The 18,663-nt window shown below is 52.1% G+C and overlaps 6 protein-coding genes across 6 annotated transcripts; 3 read left to right on the plus strand and 3 right to left on the minus strand.

Moving 5' to 3' along the window:
- Positions 1 to 662: 662 nt before the first annotated feature.
- On the plus strand, positions 663 to 2,648 carry V8C40DRAFT_276349 (ankyrin repeat domain-containing protein; the record flags this gene model as incomplete). Its single annotated transcript, XM_083220826.1, has 3 exons — positions 663 to 1,237; positions 1,595 to 2,062; positions 2,102 to 2,648. 3 exons carry the CDS (start codon positions 663 to 665, stop codon positions 2,646 to 2,648), a joined length of 1,590 nt encoding a protein of 529 aa, XP_083070421.1.
- Positions 2,649 to 3,943: 1,295 nt separating this feature from the next.
- V8C40DRAFT_268284 (lunapark family zinc ribbon domain-containing protein) lies at positions 3,944 to 5,326 on the plus strand (the record flags this gene model as incomplete). Its single annotated transcript, XM_083219943.1, has 3 exons — positions 3,944 to 3,967; positions 4,046 to 4,281; positions 4,444 to 5,326. The coding sequence occupies 3 exons, from the start codon at positions 3,944 to 3,946 to the stop codon at positions 5,324 to 5,326; spliced, it is 1,143 nt and encodes a 380-aa protein (XP_083070422.1).
- A 707-nt stretch (positions 5,327 to 6,033) lies between these two features.
- On the minus strand, positions 6,034 to 9,280 carry V8C40DRAFT_63966 (kinase-like domain-containing protein). The gene is made up of 5 exons (XM_083223225.1): positions 8,892 to 9,280; positions 7,479 to 8,269; positions 7,359 to 7,416; positions 6,999 to 7,260; positions 6,034 to 6,920 (listed from the first exon to the last, which is right to left on the minus strand). Exons 1-5 carry the CDS (start codon positions 8,909 to 8,911, stop codon positions 6,480 to 6,482), a joined length of 1,572 nt encoding a protein of 523 aa, XP_083070423.1. The 5' UTR covers positions 8,912 to 9,280; the 3' UTR covers positions 6,034 to 6,479.
- A 638-nt stretch (positions 9,281 to 9,918) lies between these two features.
- Positions 9,919 to 10,815, minus strand: V8C40DRAFT_268286 (uncharacterized protein; the record flags this gene model as incomplete). Its single annotated transcript, XM_083219944.1, has 3 exons — positions 9,919 to 10,190; positions 10,275 to 10,345; positions 10,592 to 10,815. 3 exons carry the CDS (start codon positions 10,813 to 10,815, stop codon positions 9,919 to 9,921), a joined length of 567 nt encoding a protein of 188 aa, XP_083070424.1.
- Positions 10,816 to 14,265: 3,450 nt separating this feature from the next.
- V8C40DRAFT_64108 (globin-like protein) lies at positions 14,266 to 16,072 on the plus strand. Its single transcript, XM_083223227.1, has one exon. It carries the CDS (start codon positions 14,616 to 14,618, stop codon positions 15,933 to 15,935), a length of 1,320 nt encoding a protein of 439 aa, XP_083070425.1. The 5' UTR covers positions 14,266 to 14,615; the 3' UTR covers positions 15,936 to 16,072.
- A 479-nt stretch (positions 16,073 to 16,551) lies between these two features.
- On the minus strand, positions 16,552 to 17,790 carry V8C40DRAFT_276353 (alpha/beta fold hydrolase; the record flags this gene model as incomplete). The annotated part of the gene is made up of 2 exons (XM_083220827.1): positions 16,552 to 17,692; positions 17,771 to 17,790. 2 exons carry the CDS (start codon positions 17,788 to 17,790, stop codon positions 16,552 to 16,554), a joined length of 1,161 nt encoding a protein of 386 aa, XP_083070426.1.
- Positions 17,791 to 18,663: the final 873 nt, after the last annotated feature.

Consider the following 18,663-nt stretch of genomic DNA (forward strand, 5'->3'; position numbering starts at 1 on the left):
CGCTAATCTAAACGGTCAGCATGGGGGAGCATCCTGAGAAAAATGACAGTCCATCAGCGATATATTCCGTCCCATATCCGGCGTCCGGCTCTCACGCCAGTTTGCACCGATTCTTTCTCGTCCAGCTGCCGCCAATGTTCGTGTCTCTCGTCCTGGAGTGTGAAAGCCAGCACGCTCTCCTCGCAAGCCTCTTCTCTTCTCACACCCCCTCTCGAGACGGCTACCTACCTATCAGATCCCATGGCAGTTATTGCAGTGCATATCTAGCTTGGCGCTGAGGCTGAAATGTTTGTGCAGCTGCAGCCAGCCACATACTGACCGGCAGCCTTGCTCGCTTTTCGTTGCTTTTTCATTTTTCCAGTACTTGGGGGCATCCCGTCCTCGCGATCAGCTTCGAGTCTCGTCTCGTTGTCCCCCCCCCTCTTTCTTTTATATTTGGACATGGTACTGTTCTTCTCTTTTTCCGGCTGTGGTCTTGCTCCTCTCCTGACATTATTTCTTGCATAGACTCTGTCTACTATCATACGGGTGACCACACCCCGTTTTCTGCGCCGAGCTCTTGCCTCTTTGCCGTGCGAGCACTAAGTATGATGGAAGAAGACACAATCACCGTGGAAACAAGCAGCAGAGGCAACATTCTTTCAGAGAAAAATGAATGCACAATGGATGAGACGAACAGAAAACCCGCGCTGCTTCGCATTCCAAATGAAATCATCGGACAGATCGGAGCCTACCTCGAAGAAAAGGGCGACATTGCTGCTTTCGTGAGGACGTGCCGTCTCTTCAACGTCATGTTTGGCGATGTTCTATACCAGCGAGATCAGATGTATCATAAGTACAAGCAAGATTCCTGCCTCACATGGGCGGCCAACCGGGACAAGGTAGACACCCTCAAGAGAGCCATCCAAGCCGGCATCCGCCTAAAAGACCACCCATATCTCATCTTCGTTGTCTCGTGCACCGGAAGCCCCAAATGCGCTGAAATGGTGCTGTCGACTCCTGGAATCAACCCAATGGCTGAAGACGATCGAGGGTGGACGCCCATCACCCTCGCTGCCAGCTTCGGGCACGCCAACATTGTCAAGAAGCTGGTAGAGCATGGCGCTAGCTGTACAGCGCTTACAAGCTTTGGCTGGTCGCCCATCAGTGTGGCCTGTTGCCGTGGGAGCCTCGGTGTTGCGAAGCTCTTGCTGGACGAGTATGGTGTGTCGATGGAGGGTGATTACGGGATCAACTGGTCAGCGCTGAGGTCGGCCGCTACTTTCGGCCACGCAGACATCCTAACCTATCTTCTCAAACGAGGGGCTGATCCAACCCCCGAGGCGGGTGGTTGGAGTTGCCTACACATAGCAGCCGATGGCGGACACACCGAGGCAGTACAAGTGCTTCTTGGTCACGGTTTCAACCCTTCAGCTGTTGCAGACGAAAATGGCTGGACTCCCTTGACCCTTGCGGCCGACAAAGGACATTACGATACAGTTGAGCTGCTATTGGATCGTGGTGTTAATACCGAGCAGAGATGTACTAATCGATGGACAGCTCTCTGTATGGCTGCAAATCGCGGCGACCTGAGAATGGCCATGCTCCTAGTTAGCCGTGGAGCAGACGTCATGGCCAAGGCCGTCGGTGGATGGAGTCCTATAACACTGGCTGCCACGAATGGCCACCTGGATATAGTCAATCTATTGCTCGCCTACGGGGCTGACATCCATATGAAGACCTTGTCAGGCTGGACACCGCTCATGGCCGCTTCGGACGGTGGCCACGCCTCACTGGCAAACATCCTCCTCATCTGCGGCGCTGATGTGCGGAGCAGCAGCACAACAGGGTGGAACTCTTTGATTTGCGCCGCAGATGGCCGTCATTTGCAGACCTCAAGGATCCTCTTAAGCCACGGTGCCGATATCATGGCCACCACCATCGCAGGTTATACCCCAGGCATCAGAGCAGCTTATGCAGGAAGTTATCGTCTGTTGAATATGTTTCTCAAGACGAAGGGTTTCCGGCTTGATCACCTGGACACCCTAGGTCGCTCGGCATTCTTCCACGCCGCTATGCGAGGGCACACAAAGGTCATCAAGAGGCTATTACCTTTAACCAGCATGGCGAACGCGAGAGACAAGTTTGGGTCGACTCCCATCTTTGCGGCTGCTAGAAACGGACACCGCAAAGTGGTGGAGCTCCTCATCAACGAAGGTTTTGCGGATTTTGCCGAGAGAGACTTTCTGAACTGCACTCTTTTTGCTCACGCCCAGCGATCTAATAGGAGGCAGTTTGTCAAGTACCTCAAGAGACACGCCAAGCAAGCCAACATCCCCATCTGGCTGGAGGATCCGGCAGGCAAAAAAACACAGCACAGGTGGGATCACGCAACATGCCACTGCAACGTCTGCGGCCGAGCCAGTGTCCATACGGAGCAGGCGTATGTCTGCGAAGACTGCAACGGCGGCATGGTGCTTTGCGCGGAATGTATCAATGCGGGCCAGACGTGCAATAATATCGACCACATTTGGACCGCGCATCATTGTATGTGGAACGACGACTTTGGCTGGACGCCGCCTTATTGTTTGGCCGATGCCAATCTACGCAAGATTATTGAAGTTGATGATAATGGGGATGCACTTACAGATGTGGAAGAGGAAGTATAGAGGGCAATAACGTTGACAACATTGATGGTGCTACTGATGAAGTTATGATTATGGGAAATTGATTCTAAAAGACAGAGGAGGATCTATCTTATATAGATACACACATACGTTATTTACAAAGCTACCTAGCTACGGTAAGAATGTCAGCACAGAAGGATTGTATCTAGAGCGAAATAGGAGTAGCAATTTATTCGTCCCTTTTTCTTAATGTGACTTTATGATTTTTTTCTTCTTTGATTCATCACCACAATATCATGTCACAACTGATAAGAAATTTCGGTGTTGCTTTTCTTGGAATCAATTGACTTGTCAGATGGGCATTATGCAAGATCCAAGACCCTGATTATCTTAGCGTGCGTGAGGTGCTCCGATCGGCCAACGTGCGGAGGGTGCCTGGCATTGATTGAAACGAGGATGGCGTTTCAAGGGTTGCATTTTTAATATCGCCGGCAGAATACGAAGAAAACATCTATCAGCCGTGCCGCCTGTGGACAACAGGTGATATTATATGAGTACCTCCTGAATGTACAGCTGTCAGAAAAAGAGATAGATTGTGGCGCATTCGGGCTATTCAAGGTTGTTTCTTTGAATTCTGGCCATTTCGCTGTCAGGCACTCAATTACAACAATCAAGACGCCTTTTGTTACCGAAATCTGATGGCTAATATGTAGCAACGGTACTCTACTATAGAATATTAATTTAGCACTGCAGGTAGGTACCTACTAGGTAGATTTCGATATATCAGGCTGTACTCCAAACCAACCACATTGATGGCATGACCTCCCTCCAACTGGAAGGTCACTGGCCTGTGGCTTGCCATCCGGGGTAGCTGCTGCACGCGCTGTGGCTCAGCACTCCAAAATGCCAGTCAACCACTAAATCCTCCCCCACCTGCCTGTGGCGCGCCTCTCCCACCTGCCCAATGAAGTCACCACGAGCTCATTTCAGCCTCTGTGTCCACACTAGCCAAAAGGTACTTCTTCATCCTGCCGGAGCTACTCGCTAGGCCCAAGTCACTCCGGTTCGTCGTGCCTCTCTGTCTCGTGCTTCTCCTCTGCGAGGGCTCACGAGGCTTCAACCAGCCTCAACTCTGTCTTTGCTTGCGGCTGCGCCGTTGCAGAGTCTCAGCTTCAGCCTCGTGCTTACCTACCAGCTCCTTGCGCGACCTCCTTTTCCCACGCCCTCAGCTTGCACCCTGTCTCGTTCCCTGGGGAACCACGAGCCTGTCTCTGGCAACAATTCCAATTCCAAACCTCACCAGACTCTCCTTTAGCCCCCCTAAACAGCTGCCCGCCATGGTGTCGTTTTGGCCGTTCAAGGTGAGTCTTGGATTTTACAATGCTTACCTGTGCTGTTCCCTTTGGCTTCAAGCTGCTGACTGACCTGGCGCAACACAGAGCGACGACTCCTCGCCGGCGTCCTTCGAAAAGGCGCTTTCGGCCCTCTCGAAAAAGATTACAACCACCCAGACTCGCCTGGAATGGACTCGTCTGCGATCTCGCAAGATCAAGGTGCTGGGAACCCTCTATACCTCCTTCGCCTACCTCGTCAGCGTCATTGTCCTTCTCCTGGTTGTGGGATATCCCAATCTCGGAGCCTGGGAATGGACTGGCATGGCTGGCGGGCCTGTCTTGTGAGTTTGTCCCTTGCCTTTGTCGAGATGTTATTTGGAAGAGCGCATTGCATGTTATGCGCATATCTACACGCAACGAGTATTCGCAGATTGCTCCTCCCTCTCCCCCCTCTGTCCCCTACCCCTGGCTGACGATTCAACCGTTTGTTTGTCGTCACACAGCATCTACACAACGCGCGTCGTCATCACGAGCTACTACAACTTCCGCATCGAAAGCCTCGAGGCCAAGCTCAAGGCGCTGCAAGAAGAGCGCGGCAAGACGATCCAGAAGCTCAAGGATGCGACAAAATATGACTCCACTATGGAGCTGATTGAGAAATATGGCGGCCCCGACGGCAGACCACGAAGCAGGCAGCAGGAGGCCCCCGAGGAGCCATCTGATGCGAAAAAGACGCAGCAACAGGGATCTTGGACTATGCCGGAACGCATTCACATCTCTCCTCCCCCGACAGCCAACATCCCCCGACGAGAATTCTCGCCCGCCTCGCTTGCTCCCAGCAGCCGACCCGTTACACCCCTCGCCCAGAGTGTCGCCTCTTTCGATACCTCGGCTGAATTCGCGCCCAATGCGTTTGGCAATGCTCTTCCTCCTCCTCGACCCCAATCGGCGCAGAGCCAGCTGTACAGCATCCCGCCACCACAGCCCCCCTCCGAGCCCCATTGGTACGATCGCATCTTCGACGTCCTCCTGGGCGAAGACGAAACCGCCGCCAAGAACCGCATCGTGCTCATCTGCCGCACGTGCCGCGTGGTAAACGGACAGGCACCCCCAGGTACCAAGAGCCTGGGCGAGCTGGGCATGTGGAAGTGCATGGCTTGCGGGACGCCCAACGGCGAAATGGATGAAGGGAAGCGCATCGTAAGAGAAGTCCTCAAATCACACGAGAAAGACAAGGACGCGAGCTCGAGCAAAGAGCCAACAACGCCGGAGACTGACGATGGTGACCTTCAAGCCGAGGACGCAAGCCGGGAAGACGAGCCCTCGAAGGCCGACGGGCCAGCTGCTGCAGTCAAGGCCAGGAGATCAGCGAGAAGTAAGAAGTAAGTGGCTTCGGATGACTCTGCAACGGGGTAGGCGTATCGGTTTTTTGCAGGCTACAAGAAAGGCCTAGGTTCCTGGGGAATTTGGAGGGGGTTTTCTATGGGCAGGGTGATATAAAAGAAAAAAAGAAAAGGAAAAAAGAAGAATCAAAACAAGAAGCAACTCGGTGGGACAAAGGAGAAAGAGAGAAAAAGGAGAGAAAGAAGAGAAAACAAGGGCTCGGAGGAAGGCGTACTGTTTGCTTGCAGTGATATCTCCCCGCATGGTTTTTTGCTTTTTGCTTTTATTGCTTTTTATTGCTGGTCTTTTTTGTCCTTATCTTTTCCTTTTCTCTCACACAACTGCTTCTCGCAGCTTTTCTTTGTAACCGGAGTCATTTTCTTGATTTCTTTCTTTCTTCTTTAACCTTGATATCTTCAAGGCTGCGCTTGGGTACTGATCACCATCTTTACCTAAAGCTCCTTTACCTTGCTATACCTACCACCCATCGTCCTCCCCTCAATACCTAACTACCTAGTACCTTACTTTACTTTTGGTTGACTGGCGAATGTGGACGCGAGAAGATATACGCGCTTGATATTACCGTACAGTAAGAGAGACGAGAGGGGGAAGGACCAGGGTTCCAGAATGAGAAAGACGAAAGTGGGAAAAGAGGCATGTATCAATCACATGTATACAACAGATCATTGCTTTGTTTGTTTGTCTGTTTGGCGATTCCTCCCTTGATTGGATGGCATGTTCAGTCGCAAGAGCGCATCATGGCCGGATAGACAGGACAGGACAAGATAAAGAGGTCCTTAGCACACGACTTGTTTGAAATAGGCATGATGAAAAAACATCTTCACATTGCAAGTCTATCTATCGCCGTCCATTCCATCATGTCAAAATTGTAGTGGCCAGCTCCCCTTCCAACAACTTTTTTTTTCTGTGATTTTCGTTTGTTTCTCCCGCCCCTCTCGCTTGTTTGTTTCGTAAGGGAATCATTTTTCATATCTACCTTGACTTTGAAAGGCTATCCTGGGCATCCTTCGACTATGCCCGGGCACCGAAATCTTCTACCATCCATCTCATTAGTTGGCGGCGTAGTATGGTCCAAAAATACATTGCGCAACATGGCTTGATCCATGGCTCCTGTCCGTCTATATAGAGCTCCAGTTCATCGTTTCCGCACCTCGGTGGCCCAGCCGTCGATCCCCTCTCCACGGCTGCCAACCTCCAACCCCTCGATCTTGACGCCCTTCATGCCCGGCGTGTCGTCCAGCCACGGGTGCCCTGCCATGCCGCCGGCGTTAGCGCGCTTCTCTGGCACGAGCTCGAGCATCGGAGTCAAAAAGGCCGAGATGCGCTTAGCCTCGTCCTCTTTGAAATGATATTTCTCTCTCAGGACGTCTGGTAAAGCCCAGTGCCTCAGCCTATGAATGTTCCGGAGCTCTCCCTTTCTGTTGAAAATTTCCTGGCTCCATTTGCCGCTGAGGCACAGGGATCGTGGGAAGGGGCCCAGCAGCTCTATGATCTGCGCGATGTGGTCGTCGTCCTTGCCATACTTAGTGCCAGACTGGGGATCGAAGAGATAGTCGCCCGTAATCAGCTCGAACACCTATCAACGTTTGTTAGTTGATTCGATGGAATGTTGACGAAACAAGTGAATCAAAAGGGTCAAATAGCAGACACTTACCATGGCAGACATGCTCCAGACATCTGTGCTTGCACCCCACTTTGCGCCTAGAATCACCTCTGGAGATCGATATTGTCGCGTTTGAATATCGTTGGTGAAGTGGTGATTGACCCAGCATGCATTGCCCAGGTCGGCAATCTTGACGCTAATCACCTCAAATGCATGCGAATCATCCGCCTTGCGCTTGTCGCCTGTTGAGCCCGACGAAGGTGTGCTGGATTTGTCTAGAGAGATACCCGACACTTCGCGAGTCAGGAGGTCACTAGATGGCGGCAAGAAACAGTCTTGATGTTAGGAAAGAGAACCAAACAGTCTAGGCGCAAATGGAAAGAGAGGGAACAGAGGTGTGTCAAAACTTACGCAGACTTTTCTCTCTTATGAGCGTCGTCGGCCTTTGGCGATCCGTCCTTGTTCTTACCTAGAAAGAAAGGAAAGAACGTTAGAAAAATGCCAAACGGAAAGAGGTGACGGTGGTCGTACCTTCCAGCATTCCAGCCAGGCTGCCCTGGGAAGTTGATGATGGGAATAGGTTGTTGTGGTTGAAGTTGGCGTTGAGGGGAGACGGCAACGGCTGGCTGCCAGTAATGAGCGTCCTACGTCTTCTGCGGCCGTTGCGGTTGTTCTCTTTGTCGGGCGTCTCGGGCTTGACGACCTTCTTGACAATCTGCTCAACGTCTCCAATTTCAATCAAGACGTTTTCGGGCTTGAGATCGGTGTGGATGATGCCACATTCCCGGTGTAGGTAATCCAGGCCAAGCAGGACTTGCTTGGTGATTTGCTTGACCAGAGGCATGGGGATACCGCGGTGGTTCCATCTCTTTATGAGGCCTAGCAGATTCTCGCCCAGCACCTCAAACACCATGCACATGTGGGTTCCGTTGGGGCCCTTGTGTTCAAACGAGTCGAGGAGGCTGACGACATGCTTGCGGCCGGGGTGGTTGGGGTTGGCCTGGACGATCTTGTTGAGAAGCTTAATCTCATCGACGGCCGTCTCCGTGTAGTGGGTGGCGGAGCGCACCACCTTGAGCGCGACGTGTTTGCCGTTTGTGTTGTCCCGCGACAGCCAGACGGTCGAGAAGTGACCCCAGCCCAGCTTGCGCACAACCGTGTACTTGCCGTCCTTGAACTTTTCGCCAATCTGGACGGGGTGATAACCGCCCTTGCAGTAGTCTTCGGAATCTTCCTCGTCGGCCGTGTTCTCGGCGGGGTCGTCAGCCGCCGACGATGAGGACGGCGAGTGAGCCATGGTGGCGCTGGGCAATTGGCGGGTTCTAGATTGCAAGAAAAACAAACAGCAGCAGTTAGCGATCGCAACTCGGGCTTGCGGAAGCGCGTCAACAAGGAGAAAACGGTGGCAGACTTGATGGACCAAGCAACTACCTGGCCGCAAGACGATGGAATGGAGAGAAAGGGTCGAAGTTGGAGACAAGCGGGCGCAGGGATAGTGGCAGTTGATTGGGCGGTCTATGTGGGAAGGGGGGGAAGAGGCTAGCGGTAAACTCCAGCCATAGAGACGCTTTGCGGGGTGACGGTATCAAGATTGTAAGCCCAACCCACAGCCTACAAACAACTGCGCGTGCGAGCGACACTGGCAGCGGCAGTGACAGCGGTAACTCAAAGTGAGTGAGAGATGGCAGCTGCCAGCCAAGGTACCTGATAGATGCCATGGACATCACGTACTTGACGCTACAATGGCAGCATGGCCGCAGTAGCGCTCATGGCAGCAGCAGCAGTAGCAGCAAGTAGGAGCTTTTGCAGCCAAGCGGGCCGCCCACTTGGGCGCGATAATCAAGGCAAAAAAGCCCCTTGCACATGCTCTTGAAAGGGGTCCTGTCGCTCGAAAGGGGGTTTGAAAAAGAGGGTATAGACAAGTAGAAAAAAGGTGAGGGGAACCTGGTCTTGAGAAAGCTCATGCTGTCTTTGACATTATGCAGCGTCTGTCCGCGGCAAATGGTTGGGCAATGAGACTCGCGGCTGGTTTCGGGCAGGGTCTATCCCAAAGATGGGATGACGAGAGGGACAATAAATAGGGCCCGTTTTGGCTAACCAGGAAAAGGAAGAAGAGGAAGCAAATGTAAATGAAAAATAAAAATAAAATAAGGAATGGCAAAGTGCGCACAGAGCACAAAAGGTAGAGAACCTCGGGCTTTTTTCCTTCTTGCCCAGGCAGCAAACCGGGCAGACAAGGTGAGGGTTATTCTGGTAGAGGCGGTATCGTGACAAGGTGACAGAGGGGAGAAAGAACGAGAACGGCGTGGCAGCGAGAGTGAGACTGGCTGAGCACACACACACGCATCAACAGCCAGCCAGATCTTCATTGGCTGGGCACACCAATGATGACGGCGAGCAGCTGAAAGCGGCAGCAAAACAAGCCCGTACCTACTTGGGCCGTGGCTGTTCGATTCGACTACCCGCCCGAGCCAGCCCCTCCAGTGGGGCACGCTCACAGACGCCGGCAGCTCTGCAAGCGGCGAAGCGCCCTGAAGCTGCTGTGCCTTATAATGAGAGCTCGGAGACGAGATGTCGGGATGAGAGAAAGAGTGTGAGAGGAGCAGGGGATATCAGGGTTGGATAACGGAAGGATAACGACAGCGCCGAGTCCCTTTTCCATGCCTTGAACGGACAGCCAAAGCAGCTATCCGGATAAACAAAATGAGACTGGCAACGGGACCAACGGGATGCCCACGGAGCAGCACTCGGGCAACAGCACGCGAAACCCTGGCCACATGGAAGGCCGCAGCAAACGAAAAGTACAGCTCCATCGCCGTGGCAGTGGCAAACAACAAGAGCAAGGCTGAAATAATACGACCCTTTGCGAAATCAAACAACAACACAACACAGCATAAAACAAAGCAAAGACAACCCCCGGTTCGGCGCAGGACTCGGCGGTCATCAGCCTCGCGGAGCGGCCTCCAGCTCGTCACTCGACGTTGGCTGCGGCTCCGCTGATACGAACAGAGATCATCTCCATCAGTGCCTCATTCCAGCTCCAGCACAGAGGTGCTAGAATAGGTGACGGTGATGGCATGGAGCCAGGGGCAAGAATGCACATGAAGTAATCAACACCCATCTGCCCTGTTTTTTCTGCAGCTTCTGGGTCCCCTCTGGGCTCAACTCGAGCAAATGCCGGGCTCGGGAGGACCAAGACGGTGGAGCCGGCCATGTCATAGAGCGGGCACAGACAATGAGGGGCTAGCCACAGCGTGTGTAACGAATGAAGAGGCCATTTTGCATGCAAAGGCCATGCAGAGGGCGAAAACAGGAATAGAAACGAACCTGCCGGCTGCGAGGTGATGATGAGGGATGTGACGGTGGAGTTGGACAAGTCGGTCAGGCACCCGACGGGCCTTTGCCAATGGCAGGGCAGACATGCAAATGATGGCGGATGGACACGCAGCTTTGCGCCGTGACCCCATGCTCACTCATCTCATCATCCATCCGTTGCCCGCAAGGCTTCAAGGGTTGGAGGGGTCACGTCGTACAGGCGGGCAGTGAGAAACAATCAAAATAAACAACAACAAACGCAGACAGACGCAACGACAAGGGGGACGGGATCAAAGAATCAAAAGACAGCTCACGAAACGTCGACTTACTCGTGCATGTCCGTGCTGTCCTGCGACTTGGACGCCTTGCCTGTTCCTGTTCCTGATGCCGCATCTGCGTCTGCAGGTCGCTGCGATGGTGGCCCCTCCATGGTGATGATGGGCTTGAGGCCGTCTTTCTTGCGCTTCTTGATGCTGATGCCGGAGCCGCTGGAACTGGGGGGAGCTGGGGCCTCTTTCTGGGGGTTAGCAGCATCCACGTCGCTGCCGCTCATAGCTGCAGACGGCGTCGTTGCTGCAAAGCAAAAAGGAAGCGCAAGCAAAAGCAATAGCAAAGTGGTGAGACGGAGGGGAAGATGGACGAGATGAGGAGAGCAAGGATTGGATTGGTCTGCTGAGGGCAAGGCTGAGTTGGGTATCGATAGGTGAGGTAGTAAGTCAGTCGCAGTGTGGCAGGAGTGGTGCGCGTGGTTGCTGCTACGGGCCGGGCTATCGTGCCTTATGCAGGTAATAGTAGGCGCGTGTGATTTCTTATTTTTCTTGTTTTTTCCCCCCGTAATATGCGTAATATGGATCAAAAAGGCCTCTCTATGTAAGAGTTGGGGGACTCGCTACGATAGCTGCTGCAGCTGATGACGCTCTTTCCTTCGTATTCATCTTGTTCCTGCATTTACTAGTGCGATGGAAACTTCTTCAAATTAAAATTGAAGAATTAAAAATTGAAAATTGAAATAGAAAAAAGAAAAGGAAAAAGAAAAGATTCGAGAATTGATGTGCTTGCAAAAGAGGAGTAGAAGGCGATGCGATGCTACAGCGTCATCGTACTAACCACAGGGAAGGAACATACTAGGAAGCAGCGACGCCTTGATCGACTCTGACTGCAACTGATCTTTTCATAATGATAAGTTACACTTGAACGATCAGAGAATCACTGCGCTGTCATGAACGGAATCAAATGAGCGCATACGCAGGTCTCTTGCAACGAGACAAGATTGAAACCAAGCTTCCGACTTCGCTCAGCACCTGGACAGCACCGGCGGCTATGCGCAATCCTTCGGTGACGAGCAGCTGCTAGTAGGAAAATGCATCGACTCACGAATGGAATGTCTCCTGTTCTAAGACGACAGTGTCAGCTGAGATCGACCCACGAGTGACCGTCAAGGTAGCGGTATGGCTTGGAATTCACTCGCCGTAGGGCTGTCGCGCAATTGATTGATTACTGCAAGAAAAATAGCAGGTCTGTTGATCACTGGCTCAGCTCGGCGCTAGAGCACTATTACCCGCATACGAAGTGTGATGCTGGCCAAATATCGACATGTGCTGTCATCGTTGGACTCGGGGCCAATTTCCAACAAGACAGAGTATGTGTAAGTATCACTAAACCGTGACACAGCAGCCGTTGGAAGATGCTTACAAAGGTGTCTAATAGGCATTTGAAAAATCCTCGACTCAGGCTCTCCTTGTTTGATAAAACCGTCATCGGGTGCTAGGACCGGACCGGTCCGACATTGGTAACGAACCGGTTGGCGGCGAAGAAAGAAACAAAGCATTGGTAAAAAGTGAAAGTCAATTCTCGTCCGGCACCCTCTCCACCAAAAGGTCGAGATATGGTTTCCAAGAGAAGCAGAGAAATGGCAGAGTTCAAGCACTACAACTTGGACAAGGGCGGGTCAAAGCAGCGAATCTTGTGACGCCGCTCTCGGCACTAATTTCGACACATGCACGCCATTCTCGTGCAGATAAAGATCGACTGAGCATCTGTGACGCAACTGAAGCGAAGCAGAGGCCAACTCCAACTCCACCCATGGACTTTTTTCCTCTTCCTCTTCTTTTCCCCTTCTGCGCCTCTTTTTTTGATTTCGGTCCAGCCGCTCGATGCGGATCCGCGGGACTCCACATCCCTCGCACTTTGTGCCTGGCCCCCATGAACGAATCTATTTGTCCAGCGTGGAGCATCTCGAATACGGTATCCCGAGGTTAAATTGTCTGGATCTTCTGCCACCGAGAGGGGCATAATTCGGAATCCTCCCGTTGCCATCACATGATGGAGTTTAGAATCTCTGATTTCCCTGTCAAGACTAAGACAAACCAGGATTGCATGGCGAGATTTTCTCCGTCGACGATCCAGACACAGTTGATGGCGGAATTCGTCTTCATACTGCCTTGAAACCTGCCGAGTCACAAACGAGAATTCTCTTACTCGCGGCCTTCTCCTATAGGTCTCTCCCCTATCTATATCCCTATATCCCGGAAGCATAATGTCTACGGATATAGCCATCCAACAAGCATTAAACAGTTGCCACCAGCACGTGGGCTACCTTTAGCTGTAACATGCATGCCCTTGTACGGAGCTCGGGATGCAACATGCCTGATGCCAGACCACTGGGCTGATGCTTCGGAAAATTGTCCAAGGTCACTGCAATTACTCATACTAAGCAGTAGAGAGGTAGCACTCTCGGTGGGCCAAGCAAGCAGCTGATGGGTCTCGAAAGGGGAAATTTTATAAGCACCGGGAGTAGCACTCCGTACTTCCAACGCCGCGTGAAGGAGCGCAATCTTGACACTCGCCGTAAGCGTACTCACACACACCGTATCTTATGCACACGGCAGCTCACCCGTCATCCCGTTGATCTTTTCCATGGAAGGGATTCAGGAGTTGCTCGTCTTCCAGGCATTGCCAGCGCAGGCCGCCGCCCGTACGCGCACGGTTGTATCATCGAGCAATCCGAGGCTACTGCTAGTGCGAAAGAGAGAGCGAGAGCGGGAGAAGAAGAACGGGTTACGGACCTCCGTATTCCCGTAATGCTAATGCTAGGGAGGACCGATGTAGAACTAATCTTTGCTAGTACGTTGATATACATATCACCCGCCAAAATGCGGCCCGCGATGCCAAACCAACCGCTCCAGGTAGAGTACGGCCGCTGCCAAATCCTTCCCGTCGGACTTTTGATAGGGCTGCGGCTTCTATTCCTGAACACCACGAGTGCTAATACTAAATGTAGCTAATCTCCCTACTAAGATACGGGACATCTTGGACGAGTTGTAATACGGGGTAAGGCAAACCCGGAGAAACCCTGAACTCGGTCCCTCAGCAAAGTTGCGGGCGGTTGATGAAGCCATTGACGACGACAAAAGGGTCACTCTGTGCTATCTTTGCCGAGCCTGATTGGCCGCCGTGCAACATCGAAACCCCAGTTCCCGGTTCTCGGCAGATGACACTGCAGCCGCAACAAATAGCCGTCTGGATATAAGAGTTTTCTGGTTGTGGCGTGTTGCTCTATCCCCATTTTTGTCGTTCGATGAGGCCCCGGGCTAAGTCCCAATCTGCAAAGACCCTGACGCAATAGGCTGGCTCGAGTGACAGATCCCGGCATAGCAGCTCGCGTGCTTTTCCGCCCCCCGTCCACTTTTCCCTCGACTCCGAGAGCAACTGGGCTCCGAAGCGGCTGCAATTCTAGAACACACCTGAAATTGGTGCGAGTCCCGGGACCCTCCCCTGTCCGGAATCATACGATTCGCTTAAACCTCTTGTCAACGCGAGATTTGTCCCAAAACGCGGTGACGTTTGTGACAGGTTGGAGATTGGAAATTTTTTTTCTTTGGCTTTGTTTTCTCCTCATGATCCAATTTTTTTTTTCTTCAGCCCTTGAGACCGCTAGGATTTGGCGTTGTCAAGCGGCACGCGTGCGGCCCAGCCGGGTCGTTACGGGAATTGGACCATCAGCCCATGGACTCTATGCCCCCCAACAATCAGGGTGCTCTTGTCTTTCATTAATAAACTCCATGAACGCCCCAGAATCTTCAAGCTTCTTCTCCGCATAACCTTGATTGCTGTTGATTTCTTCGCGAAACTACTTGTTACTTTACCTTTTTCCAAGTTTTCTTTCTCTGTACTTGTAAAACTTTGATACCCTTTGATAGCTTTGAGTCTCGGTTACTCCGTACCCAAGTTTGATATATACGTATACGCCCATATATACACACCCTTGTGTATACATACAGATATACATATATCTATCAACTTGCCGGTCAATTTGTTCTTTCAGCGGCCAAAAGATTTCTCAACACATTCACCATGGCCTTGACTCCTCAACAAGTCAAGCTGGTCAGAGACACCATTCCGGCTCTGACCGAGCAAGGAGAGGTTATCACAACCCTCTTCTACCGGAATATGCTCACAGCTCACCCAGAGCTCCATGACTACTTCAACACGGTCAATCAGGCCAACGGTCGTCAACCTCGCGCTCTGACGGCCATCATCCTCAGCTTCGCAAACAACATCAACCACATCACAGAGTTAATTCCCAAGATGGAACGAATGTGCCAGAAGCACTGCTCTCTCGGCATATTGCCCGAGCACTACGACATTGTGGCCAAGTATCTCATTGCCGCCTTTGGAGAGGTCCTTGGACCGGCCATGACTCCCCAAGTCCAGATTGCCTGGAGCAAGGCCTACTGGCTGCTTGCAAAGATGCTCATCGGCCGAGAGGCCCAGCTGTATCACGATTGGCAGCATTGGCAGGGCTGGAGGAAGTTTCGCATTGAGCAAAAGGTGGAGGAGTCGGATGATATTTACTCGTTCTATCTTGTCCCCGAAGACGGCAAGCAGCTGCCGAGCTTCATGCCGGGTCAGTATGTCTCGGTGCGCGTTCAGCTACCGAACAATGGATATCTGCAATTACGGCAATACTCGCTCTCTGAGAAGCCCAACCGGGATTATTATCGCATCACGGTCAAGCGTGATCGAGGGTCGCAGATGACACGACACCCGAGTTACCTGTCAAACGAGTTTGGCACCAACCCCGGCGTCGTCTCAAACATGCTCATTGATCAAAAGAACGTCGGAGACCTTCTGGAACTTACTCACCCTGCGGGCGAGTTCTTCCTCGACACGTACAACACTTCCAACTCCCCTCTGGTGCTGATTTCTGCAGGTGTTGGCGTCACCCCCATGGTGGCCATCCTCAACTCTGTGATTGAGAAGCAGCCCAACAGGCCAGTGTCGTGGGTGCAAGGTGCGCGAGACTCGATCCCGTTCTACCAGCATGTCCGAAAAATCGCCCGCGACAAGCCTCACATCAAGACCAACATCTTCAAGACGCGCCTTGCGGAATCTGATCTAGCGGGCGTCACCTATGATCACGACGCACGGGTGGACCTTGATAAGGTGCACGCGGAAGAGTTGTGGCTGAACAATTCATCTACAGAGTACTTTATCTGCGGGCCGGAGCAGTTCATGATGGAGATGGCTAGGCGCCTGAGGGAGTTTGGCGTGCATGGCGATAGGATCAAGCTTGAGCTTTTCAGCACGGGCGATACTGAGTTCCAGGTTGATGCGCTGAGCATTGCGTCTGGACGATCTCAGGCGGCGACATCTTGCAGCAGCAGCAATTAGATGGATTGCGCTGCCTACAAATGGATATGGGAATGTCTCTATATACATCTACACGAGGCTGCAATCTCACAAACGCACACGAACAGACACACCGCAATTGTACGAAATTAATAGGATAGTACGGAAGGACGGGAAGAGGAGGGGGGAGTCAAGGTCATGAAGTATAGAGGTAGAACCGGGCAAAATCGCAGGATTGGAAAGGGCACATACTGGGCAGTATACGACATGTTGACGAAACATCAAATACTACAAAAAGAGGCGGGATAAAGAGAAATGGGGAAAACTTTTATTTGGCATAAGTCAGCAGTGGCTTGCGGGACAGGTGGCGTTGTAATGTTCTTTTTTTCCTTTTGCTTTGCTTTATTTTCCATCAAAGAGATTGAGAATTGTATCGTATCGTGTCAGGATCTTTGTTCAAGGGGGTTTATAGCAGTGATGTGATGCATGGCATTCTGGATATTTCGAGCAGCTTTAATGATGAATGGATAATAAATATTTCAAGTATAACAATTAGGTCCAAATGTAGAATCACAACATCACTGTCGAAGGAGTTTGACATTCTTATGTATACACACGTATCGTCAAGTATCATCCGTCAACCTTCATCCAAACACTTTCACGGCTGCTTTGCAAACCGGTGGCTCCAAAACCCAGGCCACCAGTCCTTGACCTCCTCAACCAACCACCTCGCAATCGCCGCATTCACATCCTCAGGCTTCTCAGCCGCAAGGTGATGTCCCGCCTCGACGATTGTCTCCGTTAACTTCTCGCACTTTCGCCTCTGGTAGACGGTAGCCCCCGAGTTTCGCGCACAGTTGCTGACGCTGTCCCATCTTGCGTGGACGAAGAGCACTGGCATGAAGAGCTTGCCTTCGTACTTGCTGTGGGCAAGGTTATACTCTTCGTTGGCTTTGTGGTTCATGTAGTAGCATCCGGCGGAGCCGAAGCCCGTCTTTTCCATGGCGGCTACGAATTCCTGGAAGACGTCAAGCTTCATGATGAGTTCTTCATCCTTGACGGTTGATGGCGGAGGAGGGCTATCGATGCCGCCGAACCAGCCGCCTTGCTTAAGGACGTTTGCTCTGGGAGAGGGTGTGTCCTCGGGGAGCCATTCTGGCTTCCGGAAGAGATATCGCAGCATGGTATGTGGGTTCTTGTTCTGAAATGCAATCGCCTTGTCAAAGGACTGCTCGTAAAACGCCATGTAGCTGAGCTGGCCGTATGGATACTCGTCCTCGGGATAGACATGGCGATCAACGGCGGCCAACAGCCCTGCCCAGCCGCGCTCCAGGACTCCGTACGGGATGGCGAGCCCTGCGACGGCCCGAACGACCTCGGGCCGGGTGTTTGCGATGGTGTACACGGTGGCGCAGCCCCAGTCATGTCCTACCCAGATGGCTTGGTCTCTGCCTGTGTCGTGAAGCACGGCGAGGACGCCCTCGACGACTTTTTCCTGAGAGTAGTCTGTCTTGACGCTGGTGGTTGTTGATCTGCCGTACCCGGGCATGTCGGGGGCGACTACTCGGAACCCGAGGCTGGCGAAAGCTTGGAGCTGGGGATGCCAGGTTTTGGCGATGCCGGGCCAGCCGTGGACGAAGATGATGAGAGGGCCTTGCCGAGGGCCGGCGGCGAGGTAGAAGATGGATTTGGCTTCATCGCCGTAGGTGACGGAATGTTCCTCGTACGGAATGGTTGACATGTTGTTCTTACAGCTCTTTTTTTCAGTGTGTCTCTTTGTGGGGTCTTGTATTTTGTTCCTTGTTGTTTTCGAGGTTGACTCTGTGTGGTTCTGGTTAATGGGTGACTGGTCTGAACTTTATATCAAGCCGGCTCACCTACATCTTTTATGTGCCATTTTCAACTCCGAGTGTTACACTCGGCATCAGCTTTCGCTCCCGAGGCAGCTCTTCCGAGGTGTTACCTCATTGTGTTGCCAAGTTGTGCAAGAAGGGTAGTATTCCATGGTAAATAGACGATCTGCAAGAGTTGCAGTTGATGGCAGTCGACAAGTCGATTACAGTTGCACCGAGAGCACAACGCGATGATTAATCATAAAATGTGATTTTTAATCACCCAGACGGGTAAATCTTCAAAGAATGCCTCTCAGCTTGCGTCATGCTAGTTTTGAGGATGGAGAGAAGATGTCGAGATGGAGAAGCGGAAGCATTCGTTTAGACAGTGCGTTGGTACATAGCCAAGTTGTTGGCGTCTTGAGATGCTTGTGAGATTGATCACAACGCTACCCGGCTGTCCAATCTTTGAGCTATACCTTTTCAGCTTGAGTCATGATAATTTGGAGATGGAGAGAAGCCATCGCGATGGAGCTATGGAAGCGTTCGTTTAAACAGTAAGTTGGTAGCCCGAGTTTGCAGCCAAGTTGTCGCCGTTTTGGCATCAACTGTGCGATCGCAACGCCACCCGACTCTCCAATTGTCGCCTCCCGCTATCGACAGCTTCGATCCCAAGCTCAACCCAAGCTCATCTCAATCCAATTCTTTAAATAGTAATCGCGCTTCCGGGTAGCTACAGCACTGGCGATGCTGCGGCCGCGGGATCTCGCCAGCGTTACGCGGGATCGTCACCCGCTGCAGATCCAAACGAACCTGCAGGACAAGTTGAAGAAACGGACTCTGCCGCTTAGCTTCGCTAACGAGCAAAGAGGAGCTGGGCTTGGCTGGGTGACAAGCATAATCAACCATAATCAACTGACCGCTTTAGCTCCGTCGTT

This window comes from Trichoderma camerunense (assembly GCF_050948025.1).
Source record: "Trichoderma camerunense strain CBS 138272 chromosome Unknown V8C40scaffold_15, whole genome shotgun sequence".
In the NCBI taxonomy this organism is placed as follows: domain Eukaryota; kingdom Fungi; phylum Ascomycota; class Sordariomycetes; order Hypocreales; family Hypocreaceae; genus Trichoderma; species Trichoderma camerunense.